Source organism: Biomphalaria glabrata, chromosome 13 (genome assembly GCF_947242115.1).
Source record: "Biomphalaria glabrata chromosome 13, xgBioGlab47.1, whole genome shotgun sequence".
Classification (NCBI taxonomy): Eukaryota; Metazoa; Mollusca; class Gastropoda; family Planorbidae; genus Biomphalaria; species Biomphalaria glabrata.
In genome coordinates this window covers 30,820,180-30,841,551 of record NC_074723.1, presented here as the reverse complement: position 1 = coordinate 30,841,551, position 21,372 = coordinate 30,820,180, and the positions used below count along the sequence as shown (strand labels likewise).

The 21,372-nt window shown below is 33.1% G+C and overlaps 1 protein-coding gene across 2 annotated transcripts in view; it reads right to left on the bottom strand.

Annotated features, from left to right (window-relative positions):
* Positions 1-12,780, bottom strand: part of LOC106079565 (angiopoietin-1-like) — a 54,727-nt gene extending 41,947 nt beyond the window's left edge. Inside the window, exons 1-6 of one of the 2 annotated variants that reach the window (XM_056008058.1) lie at positions 12,622-12,772; positions 10,376-10,843; positions 9,474-9,553; positions 7,179-7,224; positions 4,877-5,758; positions 1,606-2,921 (exon numbers count right to left, since the gene is read on the bottom strand). In XM_056008058.1, coding sequence (XP_055864033.1) covers positions 2,287-2,921; positions 4,877-5,758; positions 7,179-7,224; positions 9,474-9,553; positions 10,376-10,843; positions 12,622-12,679 — 2,169 coding nt within the window. In that variant the 5' untranslated portion in view covers positions 12,680-12,772 and the 3' untranslated portion in view covers positions 1,606-2,286. Of the gene's footprint in view, positions 1-1,605; positions 2,922-4,876; positions 5,759-7,178; positions 7,225-9,473; positions 9,554-10,375; positions 10,844-12,621 lie in introns of those variants that run through there. The other variant, XM_056008057.1, reaches the window with a different exon arrangement.
* Between the last annotated feature and the right edge of the window lie 8,592 nt (positions 12,781-21,372).

The following is a 21,372-nucleotide window of genomic DNA, read 5'->3' as shown; positions in this document are numbered from 1 at the left end:
AACAGTCAAGTAATTTTGTGGCTATTGAATTTAATTATAATTAACAGTCAAGTAATTTTGTGGCTATTGAATTTAATTATAATTAACAGTCAAGTAATTGTGTGGCTATTGAATTTAATTATAATTAACAGTCAAGTAATTTTGTGGCTATTGAATTTAATTATAATTAACAGTCAAGTAATTTTGTGGCTATTGAATTTAATTATAATTAACAGTCAAGTAATTTTGTGGCTATTGAATTTAATTATAATTAACAGTCAAGTAATTTTGTGGCTATTGAATTTAATTATAATTAACAGTCAAGTAATTTTGTGGCTATTGAATTTAATTATAATTAACAGTCAAGTAATTTTGTGGCTATTGAATTTAATTATAATTAACAGTCAAGTAATTTTGTGGCTATTGAATTTAATTATAATTAACAGTCAAGTAATTTTGTGGCTATTGAATTTAATTATAATTAACAGTCAAGTAATTTTGTGGCTATTGAATTTAATTATAATTAACAGTCAAGTAATTTTGTGGCTATTGAATTTAATTATAATTAACAGTCAAGTAATTTTGTGGCTATTGAATTTAATTATAATTAACAGTCAAGTAATTTTGTGGCTATTGAATTTAATTATAATTAACAGTCAAGTAATTTTGTGGCTATTGAATTTAATTATAATTAACAGTCAAGTAATTTTGTGGCTATTGAATTTAATTATAATTAACAGTCAAGTAATTTTGTGGCTATTGAATTTAATTATAATTAACAGTCAAGTAATTTTGTGGCTATTGAATTTAATTATAATTAACAGTCAAGTAATTTTGTGGCTATTGAATTTAATTATAATTAACAGTCAAGTAATTTTGTGGCTATTGAATTTAATTATAATTAACAGTCAAGTAATTTTGTGGCTATTGAATTTAATTATAATTAACAGTCAAGTAATTTTGTGGCTATTGAATTTAATTATAATTAACAGTCAAGTAATTTTGTGGCTATTGAATTTAATTATAATTAACAGTCAAGTAATTTTGTGGCTATTGAATTTAATTATAATTAACAGTCAAGTAATTTTGTGGCTATTGAATTTAATTATAATTAGCAGTCAAGTAATTTTGTGGCTATTGAATTTAATTATAATTAACAGTCAAGTAATTTTGTGGCTATTGAATTTAATTATAATTAACAGTCAAGTAATTTTGTGGCTATTGAATTTAATTATAATTAGCAGTCAAGTAATTTTGTGGCTATTGAATTTAATTATAATTAGCAGTCAAGTAATTTTGTGGCTATTGAATTTAATTATAATTAGCAGTCAAGTAATTTTGTGGCTATTGAATTTAATTATAATTAGCAGTCAAGTAATTTTGTGGCTATTGAATTTAATTATAATTAGCAGTCAAGTGATTTTGTGGCTATTGAATTTAATTATAATTAGCAGTCAAGTAATTTTGTGGCTATTGAATTTAATTATAATTAGCAGTCAAGTAATTTTGTGGCTATTGAATTTAATTATAATTAGCAGGCAAGTAATTTTGTGAATATTGAATTTAATTATAATTAGCAGGCAAGTAATTTTGTCTTAAACTTTATAAGTCGTACACAACACAAACTTCAACATACAATGAATTTTATTTGACATAAATAATAACATTTAATTTAGAGACTGTGGTAATAGTTATAAAACATATAGATAATTGATAATATTATATGATTAATATATGTATAAAAAATTTATTGTATTAAATTAGGGTAAGGGTTAATAATAATAAGTCTTGACTTAGAGTGAGAAGATTAGTGAGGAAGGCAGTATGTCCCGTGGTATTTTTTATATCATCATATTATGGTTTATTATATATTTTATTAAATACATGTATACTTTTTTTATTAAACTGTTAAGAATTTACTGCCAGTAAAATGTATTAATATCTGTGATGTGTTCAAAATAACATTTAGATATATGTTTTTGAGACTCTAAATTGCAAAACGCAAAGGCTTAAGTTTAAAATTAATACAATATTTCTTAAAGATTTAATCAACAATCTTTTGTATCATTATCCACTTAAGATAGTAGAAAATTTACAATTTATTATCATATATTTAAAATTACTTTGCTTCTATACCACTATATGTATTGTCTGACCTCCTATCTTTAAAAGAGAAAAAAAATCTTTCTTTTTAAATAGTTAGGAAATAGGAAATGAAACACGCGCCATTTAAAACACTATCAATATGTTGATGTTTTTTTTTTTTTAAATATCTAACCACTTTTTTGTTTATATGCTTCGCTCCTCTTAATGAAAATAGTTTTTCTCTCTTTCTCTTATTTTCATCTCACTAAAAGAAACACTGTTAGTGTGTCTTGTTAATTGATTCCAGTCCATTCCCCTGTGATCTGATTTACGTCCCCATTGACCATTTAGATTAGATTCATGACACCTTCTATACCACCAGGCACCTGAACAACGTTCTGCACAGTTTACGGTACTGTCATTGTCGTTATCTCTATCAAAAGTACTAAAGAACATGTTGTTATGACCTGATAAACTATCTCCAGCATTTCCTGAATAGTTTCCTATCTGTAGTTTATATTTCTCAGTCTCACTTAATACTTTAAAATTTTCGTATTGCGCAAAATATTGTTTGTTGTTAAATTCTAAATCTATTCTTAAATCATATTCTTCAGTTGAAGTTAGCTTAAAAATATTTTCATTTCCCAGATGAAATTCCCCAATGTTGTAATCTCCAAAGCCGTCACGATACTCCTTCCAGTCTCTATAGAAATCTACTTTTCCGTTGATTCTTCTCTGAAAGATGATCCATCCACCGCCGTCTGTCTTGGTGTCACACATGACCTTTAACCCGGATATTAACTTTACAATTACGTGGTTGTGGGTGCTGATGATTTCACGACAAGATACTGAGGGTACTGTTTAAAGACAATAAAATACAACATGAAGAATTAAAGAAAAATAAATTAACATAAGGTAAATAAAAAGAAATTTTATGATACAGTTGAAGTCTTTTTAACAATATGTACATGAAAAGGCAAAGTATTAAAATATTTTTTTTTTAAAAGTGCTTTGACTAGCCCAAAAGGAGTGCAGCTTTAAATATATCAGGTCTGTATGACCTCACTCCCCATCGATCTCAGACAGACAACATGCTACACCACTTTTAAGAAGAACATTAAGACCTACTTATTTAAAACTTTTTTGTCATATTAGTATTTGAAATATAAATACAGGGCCTTGAGCCTACATTTTGTTTGTTAACAGTGCTTTCGAAATAAAAAAATATTATTAAAATCATTATTAATCTATAGTTAGACTGCAAAAACTTGAAAGATTTTTAAAATACAATATTAAAATATTTTAGTTCATAAAACTCTGACATTTTAGTTCATAAAACTCTGACATTTTAGTTCATTCAACTCTGACATTTTAGTTCATAAAACTCTGACATTTTAGTTTATAAAACTCTGACATTTTAGTTTATAAAACTCTGACATTTTAGTTCATAAAACTCTGACACGTTAGCTACATTAAATCTTTTGAAATTGAATTGATTTTTAAATAATCCAAAATCAATAAAAACAAAGATAGAAATTAATTTAATTTCTTTGTATTTACAACTTTAATTTCAGCAATCTCTGTTATTGTTTATTGTCATAATTAATATCATATTAAAATTGAAAACCATTTACACCCTGAAATTACATAAACAATTTCACTCTTTTGCACCCTTCTCGTTAGTCAGCACATTGTAAACCCCTCCCTCCCCTATGAGCACGCTTTCCACTTTGAGAATCGGTTTACCAGTTTGGGACTGAAAATGTTTTCAAAGACATTTGCTAAAAAAATTGAAAAAAAAAACTTAACTCAATTTTTGGAAATTAAAAAAAAAAAAAAATTTACCTTTGTCAATCTTTTCCTTTACTGTCGTCAAAACTTTTGAAAAATTTGTTAATTGTGTCTCATATGTTCAGTCTGTTAGTATCAAATTTATCTTTAATAATTTTTAAATTTTCTTTTTTAGTATTGGAATAATTTTGTAAGCGATAGATACTTTGTTTATTAGTATTTAGTTCATATATATAATAGGAGGCGCGGTGGCTGAGCGGCAAAGCGCTCGACTCCCACACCGAAGGTCCCGGGTTCGAATCTCGGTTAAGACTGGGATTTTCATTTCAGGATCTTTGGGCGCCTCTGAGTCCATCCAGCTCTAAATGGGTACCTGACATTAGTTGGGGAAAAGTAAAGGCGTTGTGCTGGCCACATGACACCCTCGTTAAATGCCAGAGAAACAGATGACCTTTACATCATCTGCCCTATAGATCACAATGTCTAAAAGGGGAACTTTACTACTTTACTACACATATATAATGCTTTGTAAACTATTTTTGTTATTATATGTTATCTTTTATGCTGTTAACAATGTGTCTGAGAGTATTTAATTCTTCATTATGGCTTCAAATGCTTTGTTTGTTAGCATTCAAATCATATGTAAGGCTTTTAATATTTTGCCTGCTATTTTCTAGATCGTCTTTAATGGTGTTAATATTTTGTCTGTTAGTGTCAAATCCATTATTTTAAAACATCTGTAATTGTTACAAATGAGATTTAATAGAAATTTAGATGTGAGACAATGTAGACCTCTCCAGAGATTAACAATGGAACACTTTAGTGCCCTCACCTTTGTCAGTAGATTCCCCATCCCCAATGGCGCGCTCACGCTTTTGTTTCTAACAAAAGAATAATAATAATGAAAATAATAATAATAAAAATTTTGTTTCCCTTTCACGAAACTCGACCCTTGAAGCACCAGAGAATGTATACTTGTTCGTTTCTAGCATACTACTAATAATAATACTAAACACTTTACCTGTCTCAATCTCTTTCTGTATTGATGTCAAAGTAGTTGAGAGATTTGTTAATTGTTTCTCTAGATCTGTTTTTAACTTGCTCATACTTTGTTGACTGGTGTTCAAACCGTTATTTATGTTCATTATAATTTGTCTGTTACTACTGACGTCTTCTGTAATGTTTTGTATTTTCTGTTTGTTTGATTTCAAGTCCTCTTTCAACTGATTTATATTTTCTTTATTAGTATTTACTTCCTCTGTAATGCTTTGTAGACTTTGTTTGTTGGTTCTTAAGTCATTTTTTAGACTGTCTTCTATTTGTCTGAAATTATTCAATTCTTCATTATGGCTTGCAATGCTTTGTTTGTTAACATTCAAATCATCTGTAATGCTTTCAATGTTTCGCCTGCTAGTTTCTAGGTCGTCTTTAATGGTGTTAATATTTTGACTGTTAGTGTCCAATCCATCTTTTATGCTTTTAATATTTTGACTGTTAATGTCCAATCCATATTTTATGCTTTTAATATTTTGTTGTTTAGTATTGATATCTTCTTTTATGTGATATATATTATTTTTATTATCTAGTACATTTTTCTTCTCTATGTCAGCCTGTCTTAAAAGTTTTGGTATTACTTTGACCAAATCATCAAATGTTGGATTTGAAACAATAATTGCTAACATCTCATTCAACCGTTCAGATCTTCCATCAGGTCCCATGACATGAGCTCCACAAAAATATTTTCCAGACTCTGAGCTCTTTATATAGCTCCAAGAAACTTCAATAAATGATGCTTGCAATTCGGTATCAGAAAGTTTCCCATTAGCCATGTTAAAATTACTCTCTTGTTTGGTTGTGACAACTGGTTGATCTTTATTGATGGTAGCAATGATATCATTTGGCTCTGTGAAACAATGATATTTCAAAATGTACAATGCTATTTCAAAATGTTGTAAATTAGTGTTTAAATTAACATAACAATTATCTATAGTAGTAAATGTTATAATAACAAATGAATTATAAAGCAAAAAAAAAAAAAAAACGAAAAGCAATTACTTTGTTATTCTAAATTAGCTTTGACTTTGCTAGTGTTTCTATAGACTACAAATCTGACCAGTTATTTATATATGAAACGATATTACTGAGAAGGTTGAACTATGAAAATCCCACCTCTGTATTTTACGTCTGGCCCAGATTTTCAGATTAAAACTTTGACTCATGTATGTAACAAAATGTTTTATATTTCTGCAAAAAAATTGAATGTTTTATGCTGTGAAAGTAGTGAACTCATTAAAAAGTTGAGTATTTTTTTATTTTTTTTCTATTTAAACCATTGAAGGGCTGCATGGTCGGGCTGTTTGTGCGCTGGACATTCGTTCAAACATATAGATGGTCCCAGATTCAAACGCTGCCCTCTGCCTTCCCTCTTCGTTCTGCAGGAGATTTTCACTAGGAAGTAAATTATCTTTAACTCTGAAGGAACGTTCGAAACATATAGAACTTGTTGTTTTTTTTTACATCAAACCACGGACCAACTAAAACCAAAAGAAGTTTGGGTCTCGAGTGTGTCTTGTGGCCAGCAAAATGACATAGGAACTAAGACTCTTTCCTATTCCCTTTTCATAGACATCACCGCCTTTGCCAATTACCTGCGCTGCTGTAGGAAAGTATCTTATTTCATTTCTGACTCCATATAACACAACATCGGACAGATAAGTTAGATTAAGTCTATTGTTTGTTTTTGTTTGTTTTTGTTTGATTTGTACCTAATGAAGGTCTTGTGGCCAAAATGATTACCTATATGCATATTTAGTTTTTTTTTTCTTAAGGGTATTATCTTAGGGAAGTTACACAAAGTTTATTAATTATTTTATGAATTGTCTGCCTTCATGAATTTAATGTTAATGTACAATTAATGGATTAGATCCTAACAAATTCACTCATTTAAATATTTACATTTCCAAATAAAGAACGAGTCCTATGAAATCAAAACTGAGCAAACCGCGATCTCCGGTTCGAATCCTGGTAAAGAGAGATTTTTTTCGAAATCTTCGTATGCCTCGGAGTTTATCTTACTCTAATACAGATTAAAGTTGGGGAAAGTAAAGTTGGTTATTGAGCTGGCCACATAAAAGCCTCGTAAACCATGGGCAACAGAAACAGATGACATTAACATCTTCTGCCCTATTAACCACAAAAGCTGAAAGGGGAACTTTTTTATGTCAAACCTGAGAATATATTCATAATCTTGTCTTGTTTAATATTTGGCGTCTTCTAAATCTAATAATGAAATTATATATAATTATATTGTTATGTTACTTTACCATGAAGAATATACATAAATTGAACTGTGGAATTATGATCCAGATTCTGTGGAAACACATTCAATTTTATTTTCAAAAAGTGTGAATATATTTTTACAATGAAAATAAAGATTAAAGTTGTGCATTTACTTAAAGAAAAACAAATATGTGTTGACAAAAGTGTATTTACAGTACATATGATTTTATGATCATTTTAATTATGAGCAACGCGTTGCTAACCACTTATAACTTTTAATAACGATTCGATTAAAATCATTCTCGAATAATCGACAACAAACTTATAATTATGTATTTAAACTTAAGACGTAAAGAATATTTTTTTTTAAATTGACGTCAATAATTTTTCTTATATAAGTATTTTGTTTACTTAGATTCTGGACTGAAACGCGATTACATTACATTGTGAAGTCGCTGTGACCTGGTGAAGACTTGAATGTTTACTTCATCTTTAGGACGCATCTGAGTCCACCCAGCTTTAATGGGCACCTGACATTTTTTTGGAAAAAAGATTATTCGGTTGGTCGTTTTTATTGTCACTTGATACCCTTGTTAACCTTGGTATTAAGATATGGATAACCTTTACATTATTCGCTCCATAGATGACGAGGTCTAAAAGAGGAACTTTACTTTTTTCTTTTTTTTTTTACTTGTGTGAATCTAAGGTAATTAGCTTCATCTTCATGCCGGTTTATCTTATCTTATATAATACAGAAACTTGCCCAATAAGACAACCCCTAGAGCTGCTACAACTGACTTGAAGGATTAAAAGTTTCTCTACTTGTAGGTTTCATAGGTTTGTAGATGCTGTTCAGAACCAAGCCATAAGACTAATCTGTGGAACCTTTAGGACAACGCCAATTGCCGCTGGCGAGATTATGGCAAACATCCCACCGTTGAAATTGCGCAGAGAACGAGCCGTCATACTAGCTCACGAGAGATATATGTGGCTGGAAGATGGATGCCCACTCAGAAGTCTGATCGACAACTGGGAGGGTAGTAGACGCCTCAAAAACCGGCCTTGCTTCATGCATATGGCGCATGGGTTGGTCAGAGAGGCGAATCTGCGGGTGGAGCGGGCTGCCCTTTCCCCGTCCGGTTTTATCTTCCCGATGGAGGCTCTCGGCATGCCGACGATACGGAAGAGACTTCTTGACCCAGAGACTAGGCAGAGTCAACCCACACGGCTACTACAAGCAGCTAGAGAGACTATCGCATCATATCCAGCAGGAGTAACCACCATTTGGGGTTCTGTGCAGACGCTCGAAGGAACTGTGAAAGCTGGGTACGGAGCGGTAGTCCGACTCTCTGGCAATCCCGAAAGTGACGAGCTCAGGGGATCCTGTCAGCAGAAAAGTAGCCTCGTGGCTGAACTCGAAGCAATGTTCCAGGCACTGGACTGGGTGGCAACGAAGGTACGTAACGAGGCTGCGTCAGCCAACGACATAGTCCTTTTCACGGATTCGATGTCCACACTAGAGGCCTTAGAGGGGCTTAATGAAGGTGTTAGAAGGGTATGGGACGTCCTAACAGACGGAGGGCGTCTCCTACGATTCTGAGTGAACGTTACTTTGCAATGGGTGTCCGCCCATTGTGGGGTGGCCAGCCACGACTTGGCTGACCACCTCGTGAAAATCGCTGTCACAACGGCGCTTGAACATAATGAACCGTGCACTTATCAAAGTGTACGGGCCCTAGTCGACAAACGCATGTTGACACTTTGGCACGATGGCTGGGATTCTTCGGACAAGGGACGTGAGCTTTACCGGGCATTGAGTAGACCCGACAAAAGAGATGCATGGTGGCAACTGAATCGTGCGGAACAGGCGGTCCTAGCCCAGTTCCGGGTCGGACACTGTCCAATTGGTGCTTACCTCGGACGATGGAAGGAGAACTACGACACACGGTGTCGCCATTGCATGGAGGACTATGAAACAATAGACCACATTCTTTATGAATGCAGAGTTCTGCACGAAGGACGATTGGGACAAGGCTTAGATAGAGAGATAACTGGTTCATGGACGACACAAAGGCTGTCCTTGTACGGGGACAAGGCAACCTTAAGACTTACTGCTCGCTTCCTCTCACGTGCTCTAAGGGAGTAATTCACAGCATGTTTTTCGCTGTCAATGGGGTTTCTGAATCGGTTTCATAAAAAAAAAAACTAGCAAGACAATCTATATTGAATAAATGATGTAATAATTGAAAGACGGAAATCTTTTATACCTATTGTTTGAGTGCATAAATGAAATGAAATTAACCTTTAAACTAAAGTGTAGACAAATATTAAGTTTTTACCTGAAGTGAACATGTTAAGGTTAGAGGTTCGATCATTTCTTTGATAACTTTAGAACTTCCCACAAAATGGAGCTTGGTTTCTGTTTAAGAATGTAAATTCTTTCTTCTTTAATTTCTTATTAAAATAACAGATTATAAGCTATTAAAACATACAACTTAACATTAGTTTATCCAAAAAAATAAATAAATTACTAGTAAATTATTTCTTTCGAAATGAGCTACAAAGCAAACTAAAAAAAAGACAAACAATAAGCACAAAGACTTTGTATAACTTTGTCCCACAGGGTTTCATTTATGAATGTTTATTGTATCCTTAAAGCTAATTCTAGGTTAAAATATACACCTATTGGTCTACTAACTCTTTTTAAGCTAGTTTGGTAATCAAAACACAATAAAGAGCCAGTATATGTTAAACAGTTCAGATGAAATTTACAGACATTTAATTAAAAATAAAAATAGGAACGCCCACAGTCGTTACGCTACAAGAAAAACACTATATTAGATTAAAAAAAAACGTATATAAAATAATCAAAGGCGAGAAGAAGACTTGTGCATGAATAGCCCAACTAAACCTGTAACATACTAGCAAAAGACGTGGAGAGTGACGTGTTTGTACAGAGGTTCTAGGTTCCTTAAAAAACGCAAAGGAAAGCTGATGATGATGATGAAAATGATAGAATTCAAACCTTCTATACGATCAGAACAACATTTAAAAAAATATCTTGTATTCCCCACTAAGAATAGCTCTCGACCGGAAAAAGTGCTGAGATTTGCTTATGCGAACTATCACCCTTACGACGAATTCAAGGGACAGATAATGATGATGATGATAAGTTTTTCAATACCCGAATAAACAAATGTCTACTTTATACATTTTTAACTTAAATTGTGAATTTGCTTACTTTGATAGGACGCTGTCAGCTCTATTTTCTCTAAGGTACATTGATGGTTTTTCTCGACAACCTTCAAACGTCGTATCTCTTCTATTAAAGCAGTCGTATTTGTTCTATATTCTACCTCTTTCTTAGCCACTATTGATGAGTTGGCTGCATTTTTTTTATCTCCCTCAGCCATACATCTGTAAACTTTGGCATCAAACTGAGTTGGATTGTGTAAAGTTAAACTAATATACAGATTTCCAAAACTGATTTGTGCATGATGTAGTTGGACTAGCTGTGAGAGATTTAAAGTTTTAGCTTCTAAAGTTAGAAGATCCAAAAACTCTTTCAAAGTTTCATTATAACGAGAAAGAGTTAGAGATCTGATCACATCCAGATGTTGAACTTGGTTGCTGGTTACAGAACAGTTGATCACAAGTTGTGCAGTTATCTCCGCAGATATGACGTTTGGTTGGACATCAATGATAAGTTCTGAAAAAAAGTTAAATTGTATTCATCAAAAGTCACAGCTGGGGCTTAGTAGCCACCAGGGAATACTGCATTCCTCATTAATCTTTAGACTCGAAGTTTTATTATTCATTAAAATATACTGCTTTAACATTAGCCACAGAACATTACAAAAAAGATATACTTAATAACAACATTCAGTTCTATAAAATGAGACTTTATTAACCACTGGGAAATCCATCCAGTCTTTCTAAAACGTCGCTATATCTAACAACTGTTCAACTACTATTCAAAACAACCTACTTCTAACATAACGCCATATTGGTCTCTTGTTCGCCTAAGTCTACTACGTCATTAGTCTGTCTTACTACGTCACTACTTTTACCGTCGCTAAAACTATGCACAATATATTTAACTAACAAAACTAACCTACTCTCTAAACTAGTACATTACACTATCATACCAGGCAATTAAGTTTTAAAACCTAAATTATGAAGAAAATGATGTCATTTAAAAAAAACAAACAATTGTTTTGTTGTAACCCTAATGGCGACGTGATAGTGTTCACTGTTTCTGATCAGCTGACACGTGTGACACAGGCTAATAATACAGTTTAGGTTTTTTGTCGATTGACAAGGGACAGTACTGGTATAAACTTTGCACATAAATATTACCAGTGTTATGGTTATTAGATCATAAGTCTTCGTGGACCAGAGAGTGTGTAAGGCAGAGTATATCAGTTTAGAACAGAAAGGAGACCAAGACTGTTAGTAAGTCATTAAGACCGCGAGCACGCTATTCTGCCTTAACGTGGCACTCGTGTGGAAACCATCATTTGAGATGCTTCGGGAATAGCAATGCTTTACATAGGCGATGACAGAACGGTGGTTCACACAGGTTTTTTTTTTTTACTATTCGACGCTCAATTTTTTTCGGCTTAACTCTTAGAGGATCAAACGGTCATGAAGGCGGTCCTGGTGGAGTCCACAAGTAAAACGTATTGTGTTGCCAATTGTGTCTTATTGACATGTTTTTATTTACTCATTATTAAAGGACCATATTATTTTGTTCATTTGTTGTCAAGTTCTTGAGTTGCATGTGTTGTGTGATGAGCAGATGTTTACAGAAATCCTGATAAAGATCGAGATAATTTTAGCAGTATACATGTTTCAACATGTAAGCATTATTCTTTAAAATATTTACCTAAATCTTCTATTTAAAAAAAATAAAAAATATTGATACCTTTACATCTAGTTCATACCTTCGATCAAATTAATTTCTTGAGATCTCTTGCTGATTGCACATTTTACCATTACAGTTAACCACAATAATCTAAGACTAAGACTAAAACTGTTTTATTGATTCATATGGAAATTTGTTGTGATCACAAGGACTCTTTTCTCATAGACAGACATCACAACAGAAACATACACATAAACAAAACACACAACATTTTTCTACGGCTGGCGTTGAAATAGTCTGACCCAGTAAGGTACGATTAATTTATATGTACCACTGTGTTCTTGTCTTGATTGACAGTCGTCTATTAAGTCGCAACGACTTACGTAGTTATGGTGGAGCGGGTGGCTGTTGTCTTCCAAGTTGTTTCCCATTTTTTTTTCTTTATTTTTTTTAAATTCATATTTTTTAAACATTAATACCATTGATGACAAGATTGTCATATAGATACACTTAAGAGTTAATTATCTTCTACTTTAAAACAATATCTGTAATGTATCATTTGGATCTTCAGTGTAAATTGTAAGAAAGTTACATAAATGTGACGAAACAAATCTACTGACCTGAGGTGGAAAATAAAATAGAAGAAACAAATATAACAAAATGTTGAAGCAGAGTCATTTTGACTGTGTGAATAGCAATGAAGACAAAAGTTGTTTATATAGACGAGATATTGACTCGTGGCACAAACTACAGGGCACTTTCTTATCATTTCAAGTTACAACAACATCTCTAGGTCTACAGAACATCCTGGTATTTAATATGACAAGTTTTAGATCCGTGACGAGTGTCACTTAATCAATTATCAAGAGATGGAATAGTCTGTAACGTAATGAGTTGACATAAAGAGATAGACAGAGAGAGGATGAACTCGTCTGTGTGCGCTCAAAAGATAAAAAAAACTAATTACTGAGCTCTTTAGTGGTTGAAACACAAACAACTCGCTAAATAATGCAACGAAACAAAAACATGTTTTCTTTAGTTTTTTTTTTTTCTTCATTTATTTACTTTTCCTCCATATTACAGTAGAAGACTCCAATCCAATACAGTTCCCATTTTTATACCTTTTTATTTATAAGAAAACTAATGAAAAGGAAACCTGTATATGTGGCCTAAGGTGTCTCATGTGGCCATAGCCAAGACCACCCGCCTTTAATTCCCCCAACTAATGTCAGGAACTAGAGATGGGTGGACTCAGATGCCGACATAAAAAAAAAATATTCTTCAGCAGGATCGAGTCCAAAACCCCGGTTCAGACCTTAAGCGCTTTACCACTCAACCACCGCATCTACTTCACGTTAACTTAGTAATAAAAGAAATGACTTATAAAAAGGGGTCGATTCTCTACCCAATGGATCACAGGGTCTGAAAGGGGAACTTTACATTATTTCCTAATAGAGAACAATTCTTTTTAGGAAAGATTTAAAACAGCGGTTCTCAACGTTTTTTTGCCGCGACCACCTCATACCCCCACTTGGCAGCTACTTGCAAACGTAATTTTGTTTTCGTTCATGGGCTTAGTTAAATGAAAATTTACTAATATTATAAAATCTTTATCGTAATGTCTATATGTATGATTTATGAACCTTTAGTTTATTTTTATTAACTTTTCTATTGCGTGTTCACCATATTCATGTGCATTCTCGTGTGACCATTTAAAAAGTCTGGAGGAACATGGAAAATGATATTAAATAATATAAACGACATTGCTACAAATGTGTATATACGCCAACGTTATTGGGAAGGTTAGATTCACATGGGAGTCTTTGTTAGAGCACAATGCATATCATCTTCAGCATCAAGTCTACTTCTTTATTTAGACTTGATAACTAACAGGCTGGAAAACAACCAAATGACGTAAAACTACTGTTAGAAATTGATGGCAATAATCAATCAGAGTAATGTCTATTTTATTTTGTTATTATAAATAAAAAAATGATACCAACTATGGTACAAGTAAGCTTGTCACAAACGATACAAAAATATTTCCTATGATAAATACACTAAAAACCTAAAATTCAGATGGTCCTAGGCGACCCTTGGCAAATGGTGATTTGACCCCCAAAAGGGATCGTGACCTCTAGGTTAAGAACCCCTGATTTAAAACAAATAAACACAATCTGAATATAAAAAAATGAAGTTTTTAAAAGAATAATGTAATGAACATATCTTGTCACAGATTTAATTGATCTAATAGAGTGTTCCACAAGCAGCATATTTACATTTTAAGATGATCCAACATGAGATAAAGATTAAATGGTTGTTCACATTGGATATTTTTACACGCATTGTTAGAAAAAAAAAATACAACATAGTTTTTATAATACAGAGACTATATAAGGCAGGCTGAGAGGCCTGGAGTAAAATTTCTAAATCCGGCCTTTTTCTTTTGTTTGTTTGTAAACTTTATTGATAGATATAGAAGACGTTAATGTCATCATCCACATAGATCGCAAGGTCTGAAAGGGGAAATTTACTTTCGAAAAAAATACTTTATTAAATGCTAAAGTAAAATGTAAAGTATCTTCTTCAGACCGTGCAATGTAGATGTAAACATGATGATGTAAAGGTCATCTGTTTTTCTAGCCTTAGCTCTACGAGGGTATCATGTGGCCAGTACAGGGACATACCGCAATTACGTTTCCCCAACTACTGTCAGATTAGATTCAGCTGTGACATGAGATCCCGAAATTAAAAATATCAATCTTTAACAGCACTTTATCACTTAGCCAACACGCCTCTATTGATATGCTAAGTAATGATTTTTTTTTCCAATAATTAGTAGAAAAGCTACTAAAGAGAATAGCTTTAAATGTATTAGTCTTTCTTAAATTTGTGATTGTGATTGTGATTGTGGGTGTCTACTTTTTTTCAATAAGAAACTTCCACCTCCGATGTCTAAGGCGGATCTTTAAAGTAAGTTGGCAAGATAAGATAACCAATGCGGAAGTGCTACAAAGAACAGGATACTAGGACATCCGCTCTGTTATCAGTAGTGATGGTAACTAAACTAAATTTTTTTAGTTAAACTAAAACTAACTTTGAACTAAAAAAAAAGTAATTAAACTTTTAGTTAACCACAAATTGAAAAAATTAGTTAAACTAAACTAAAAAAAATTTAGTTAAACTTTTACTAACTATTTTGACCTTTTTTAAAGACGGAACAGCCAAACATGAAAATATAAAGTATAAAGCACAACCAATCTCTATAGCAAAATGTTTGTGCACATGAAAAAATAGTTAAATGTCTTTATGGGATAAATGTAGATCTTAATAGAATCACTAGAATGATACTATTATAGAAAGAAATTAGAAGTAATTGTCGAAGTTCTAATATAAGTATTATAAGTTACCTTTTAGAAGTAATGATAAAACTGCATGTTGACTATCTAACTTACTCTAGATTCTAGAATATTCTGGATATAATATCTTTTACAAACGAAATGATCAGAAATATAATCTGGATCTAGAATTAGATCTAGCTACTAGACCTAGGACCTAGGCCTAGACCTAGATCAAATAATTAATATTTTAATCTAAAAAAAATCTAAGAAATACTAGTTACTACTACTACTAGATCTAAAATCTAGATAGAGTCTAGTCTTATTGATATCTTAGTAACTCTAGATCTAGAGATTTTAGATTATTATAATTATGATTATAACTAGGTATGGGTATTTAGATCTATATACTCTAGTAGATAATACTAGATCTAGATCTAATAGATCTAGATAGTAGATATAAGTATAATTATAATAGAAGTAGATCATAGATGTAGATATAGAATCTAGTCTAGATTTAGTTAATTTAGTATTAGATCTAGTATAGTGACGGCTATATTATTAGTATTAGAGATCTATCATCTATGCATCTTAGGTCTTAGTATAATAAGTAATCTAGATAGATCTATATCAAGTCAAAATCTAATCTAGACTCTAATTCTAGAATAGTTACATATTATAGTTATAGACAAGAATCTCTAAACTAATGGATCTAGTCTAACTAAAAAAGTAAAGTAATATAGATTTCAATTACTAGATCTATATTATTGACTTATAATTTTAAATTTACATCTAGATCGAAGACTAAGACTAGTAAGAGTTAGACTCTACTTAAGACTAAAATAATTAAATATATAGACTATTATGACTATTGATCTAATAGTAGTATAAGTATTCAGTAGTAATAGACTAAAGTAATAATACTAATAGACTTAGACGTCACTTGACTCTAACTCTAGATTCTAGATCTATTAAAAAGTTTTTAAATAAAAAGAGTCGACATTTCTTTTAGATCTATAGTAAAGCAAAATTCTTTGCCTGCAGCTATACAGGAACACACTGGTGTTTAATAAAAAGCAGCAAAATGTAGATCTATAGAATCAGGATTTATCAAGCAGTGAAACTTGCTAGAAATATAATGAACACGTGTATTTTTTTGAAACGGCGGGAATAGCGACCATTATAGGGTAAAGGTCAGAAGGATTTCTAGTGACCTGTGCACCCTCTTGTTTATTCTCCTCTCTATTATTCATTACATATATTCTCCAAATTACATAGGTCTAAATATTTATTGGTATGTATGTTAAAAAAGTTTGTAAAATTTATAATTAAACTTTTTAGTTTGTAACTAAAAAAAAATAATTAAACTAGGATTTTAACTAAACTTTTATTTTTTTTATTAAACTTTGGCCTTAGCTAATTTTTTTTAGTTAAACTAAAAGTTAGCAACTTTTTAGTTAACATTTGCCCATCACTAGTTATCAGTAGCAGACGCCTTGCCTGGCTTGGCCACGTTCGTAGAATGCCAGTAGGTCGACTTCCACAAGACATTCTGTATGGCGATCTAATAGAAGGCAGGAGATCCACTGGTCGACCACTTTTACGTTATACGAATGTTTGCAAACGCGACATGAAGCTCTTCAAAATCGACACTAGCAACTGGGAAAAAGTAGCACCTGATAGATCTACATGGAGAGAGAGCATAAAGGAAGGGTCTCGGATTGCAGATGCCATACACAACAGAAGCAGAAAGAAGGATGATAATACAACGGCACCTGGTGATCACATAAGCCCAACCTGCGATTGCAGCTTTGTAAGGATTCGCGGCTATAGTTGCAAAGGGAGAAGATCGTCTCTCGAAAAGTAAAGTGCTACAGAGTATCATGTAAAAAAACATATCATAACCCCCTAACTTTCATTACCCAGATGAGAATCAAAGGATCATGAGATGGAGCTTGACTCTCCAACCTTTTTTTTTAAATGTTGTACATGTAAAAGGGAAAGATAATGTAGTTGCTGACGCTCTGTGAAGAGTGTAAATAATATAGTACTATAGAACACTACCAGTCTACTGATACTTTTGTATTGTAAATATTACAAACTTTTTTTCCTTTCTATTGGGTTATGACACTTTTATATACAAAGGGAGACAATATAAAGATGATGCAAAATTTTGTTATTGAAGATGTTTTCTTTGTAAACAAGTAAACTAATCAAATAATTTCCCCACAAGAGCATTTTTAAGGGGGGATATGTGACAAGAGGGACAGTAAGGGTAGCTACTTTTTTCTTATAGAGTTTTTCCCTTTAATACATTATTTATGTTAACTGTATACAATTGCCACTTTCTCTTGAGTCTTTAGCTGACCATTGTACATTTTGAAGACCGAAATCATTATAATGTTTATATAATAGTCTTGTTGTTGTGCTCGGATTGTGTTACTGAAGAGAAGTGTGCCATTTTATGGCTATTTAGACTTTATAAGTAGCTAAGTAGACTTTATTTATTTGTTGTTAATAAGTTGGTTTATGTAAATATTATATGTATACTTAGTCTCTTATCCATTCCTGTATATGTTTTTTGTCTAATAAAGACCAGATTTGGGTCGTATAGTATGTAAAAGACAAACTTTTGTCTTGATTTGATGACGGTTATTTGATTGTTAAGACCTGTATTATATTATTGTAAGCCATCGATTTCTTTTTGAGATGAGAAACTATTGTGCCTCTGTGATGGCTGTTCTTTGATTATTTTGAACTGAACCTGTCCTACTATTTTGATGTTTTTTTTCATTATTTGACTTTCTTTTGTTGGCCTTTGTGATGTTGCTAGTTCAGGCTGTCTTAAAGTCAACCAATTACTCTGCAATCGTTTGGGTGTAATTGTTCGGGTGTATTACGTGTAGTTGAACAACAATACAAACAAGAACTGGCACATCGATTGTAACTAGTGAAGAGATGTAGTCAACACTGATGAACAAGTTCACATGGATTTATTCTGATAAAAGGCCACAGTAGAAGTCTCTGTCACTAAACACGTCGTTACCCTGGAATATTCTATCGCTAACTGATTTTCCGGTCTCTAACCCAACATATCCCAAACGTCACTAGTCCCGTTCAATATGCGTCTTCTATGGTGCGTCGCTAAATAACTAACCTATATAAATAAGGTGTCTAACACCTTTAGTTCCGTTTTCTTTGAATTATCTTTTTCTTTTGTTCCTAAACAAACTCTTTATTAGTTGTAACTGAAATCTCATTGTTATGACTTGTACGTATCAGTAAGTTATAGATCTGAAGATTCTAATCAATAGCCTAGGTAGTGTAATTTGGGACCACTGAATACCACTGGACTAATTTCGAGTACAGCAGAAGTCACTGGTCTTATGGCCTAATCGTAATGCAAGGTCACAGTGATCGTCATTAGAGTTGTGAGTAATTTTCTTTACAACTCTTGGCAGATTGAAGCTCTTCTACACTTAAGAGAGTGGAAGAAGAAGAAGAAGAAGAAGAGAGAGAGAGAGAGAGAGAGAGAAGAAAGAGAGGAATGTAGTGAAAGATATATATAGAGAGAGAGGAAGAAAGAGAAAGGAAGAGAGAGAGAAAGAGAGAGAGAGAGAAGAAAGAGAGAAGGAGAGAAGAACTGAGAGAGAGGGAAAGAGAGAGAGACAGAAAGAGAGAGAAAAAAAAGAGAGACAGAGAGGAAGAGAGAGCGAGAAATAGAAAGAGAGAGAGAGAAAAAGGATGCGCTATGGTTTAATCATTTGTGGACCAGTCTGAGGAGAGGGAAGAAGAGAAGAGAGAGGAAGAGAGAGAGCAAGAGAGGAACAGAGAGAGAGGAAAAGAGAGAGACAAAAAGAAAGCGAGAGAGAGGAAGAGAGAGAGGGAAAGAGAGAGAGAAAGAGAGAGCGAGGAATAGAGAGAGAGAGAAAGAGAGAGCAAGGAATAGAGAGAGAAAGAAAGAGGAAGTGAGAGAGAGGAAAAGAGAGAGACATAAAGAGAGAGAGAGAGAGGAAGAGAGAGAGGGAAATAAAGAGAGAGAAAGAGAGAGGAAGAGAGAAGTAGGAAGAAAGAGAAAGGAAAAGAGAGAGACATATATAAAGAGAGAGGAAGAGAGATACAGAGGTAAAGAGAGAGAGGATGATATAGAGATAGGGAGAGAGAAAGAGAGAGGAAGAGAGAGAGGGAAAGAGAGAGAGAAAGAGAGAGCGAGGAATAGAGAGAGAAAGAAAGAGGAAGTGATAGAGAAGAAAAGAGAGAGACATAAAGAGAGAGAGAGGAAAAGAGAGAGGGAAAGAGAGAGAGGAAGAGAGAGAGGGAAAGAGAGAGGAAGAGAGAGAGGGAAAGAGAGAGAGGAAGAGAGAGAGAGCGAGGAATAGAGAGAGACAGAAAGAGAATGGGCTATGGTTCAATCTCATTTGTGGACCAGTCTGTGGAGAAGGAAGGTTTTCCGTGCTGCCTTTAGGTGCTCAGTAAACACAACTCTGCTCGAGTCGGGTGTCCAACCTCGAGCCCCCGTCAAGCCAAGCTAAGTTCAAGCATACTTAGTATCTCGACTACGTTTCCTACATCCATTTTAGTAAGTCTATCACCTCTGCACCTTAATTGTAAAAGCATCGCAGTTACTGATAATTGATAATATTATATAATTGTTATCTCTATAATACATGTATTGTATTACATTAGGGTCAGGGTTAATAATAATAAGGCTTGACTTGGAGTGAGAAGGTTAGTGAGGAAGGCATTATTTCCCGTAGTATTTTTTATACCATCATATTATGGTTCATTATATATATTTTATTATATACATATATACTTTTTTTATTTAATTGTTAAGAATTTACTGCCAGAAAAATGTATTAATATTCTAGCATACTATTACTAATACTAAACACTTGACCTTTCTCCATCTCTTTCTGTATTGATGTCAAAGTGGTTGAGAGATTTGTTAATTGTTTCTCTAGATCCGTTTTTAACTTGCTCATACTTTGTTGACTGGTGTTCAAATCTTTATTTATGTTCATTATGTTTTGTCTGTTAGTACTGACGTCTTCTGTAATATTTTGTATATTCTGTTTGTTTGATTGGAAGTCCTCTTTCAACTGATTTATATTTTCTTTATTAGTATTTACTTCATCTGTAATGCTTTGTAGACTTTGTTTGTTAGTTCTTAAGTCATCTTGTAAACTGTTTACTTTTTGTCAGAGACTATTTGTCAATCAAATGCATTAATTTATGTATTTACAAACAAATGTTGGACACCCACTTGGGGGACCCCTAGGTGGGGGCCCGGGGTGATCTTAAAATTCTCCCCCTCCCCCCTTAGGTACGCCACTGGGTTGCAGCTTTTGCTAGTTTGTACTTCACAGTTTCTTATAAATTTAAAAACATGTGTTTTTGCCTACTCTAGCGGATCACTTCCGAGGGCCGATTTTGAGTTTGTATCTAGGCTTAAAGTTGTCTTTGTAAATTTTTTTTTTCTTTTATTATAGAGGATGAAAATTAATTGCTATTTCGTAATTTGAATATAAAACCAAACTTTAGTACAATATACCAGTATTCTCCCCCTTGTTTTCACTAGTACACCAACGGCCTTCTTTCTACGTCTGGCTCTGTGGACGTCTTTTGTTTTTATTTTCTCATTATTGAATGAGGTAGTAGAAGAATAGAGAAGAAAGAAAATGTGTTGATATTTGTTCTTGTTTTTTTAGTATAAGAACTTTAAACTTCCATTTTCACTATTAAGTAATTAAAACTAAAGACATGTACGCCCACTTTTTTGTCATTACTCAGCTTTTTTTGTTTTTTACCAACTAGGACGTTTTCTGTATGTCACCATCCTGTCTCCTACTTTGTAATCATTTTACTGGATGGGACTATAACAGTGGTCTTCAACAGGGTGCTATCGCCCCCTTGGGGGCGTTTTTGAGATTTTGGGGGGCGCTGGGAGCCGAAGGGGCTGTAGGGGGGGCGCTGGACACAATAGGGGGCGGTAAGGAGGCGCTGGGCATAAAGGAGGAAAGAAGAAACTCA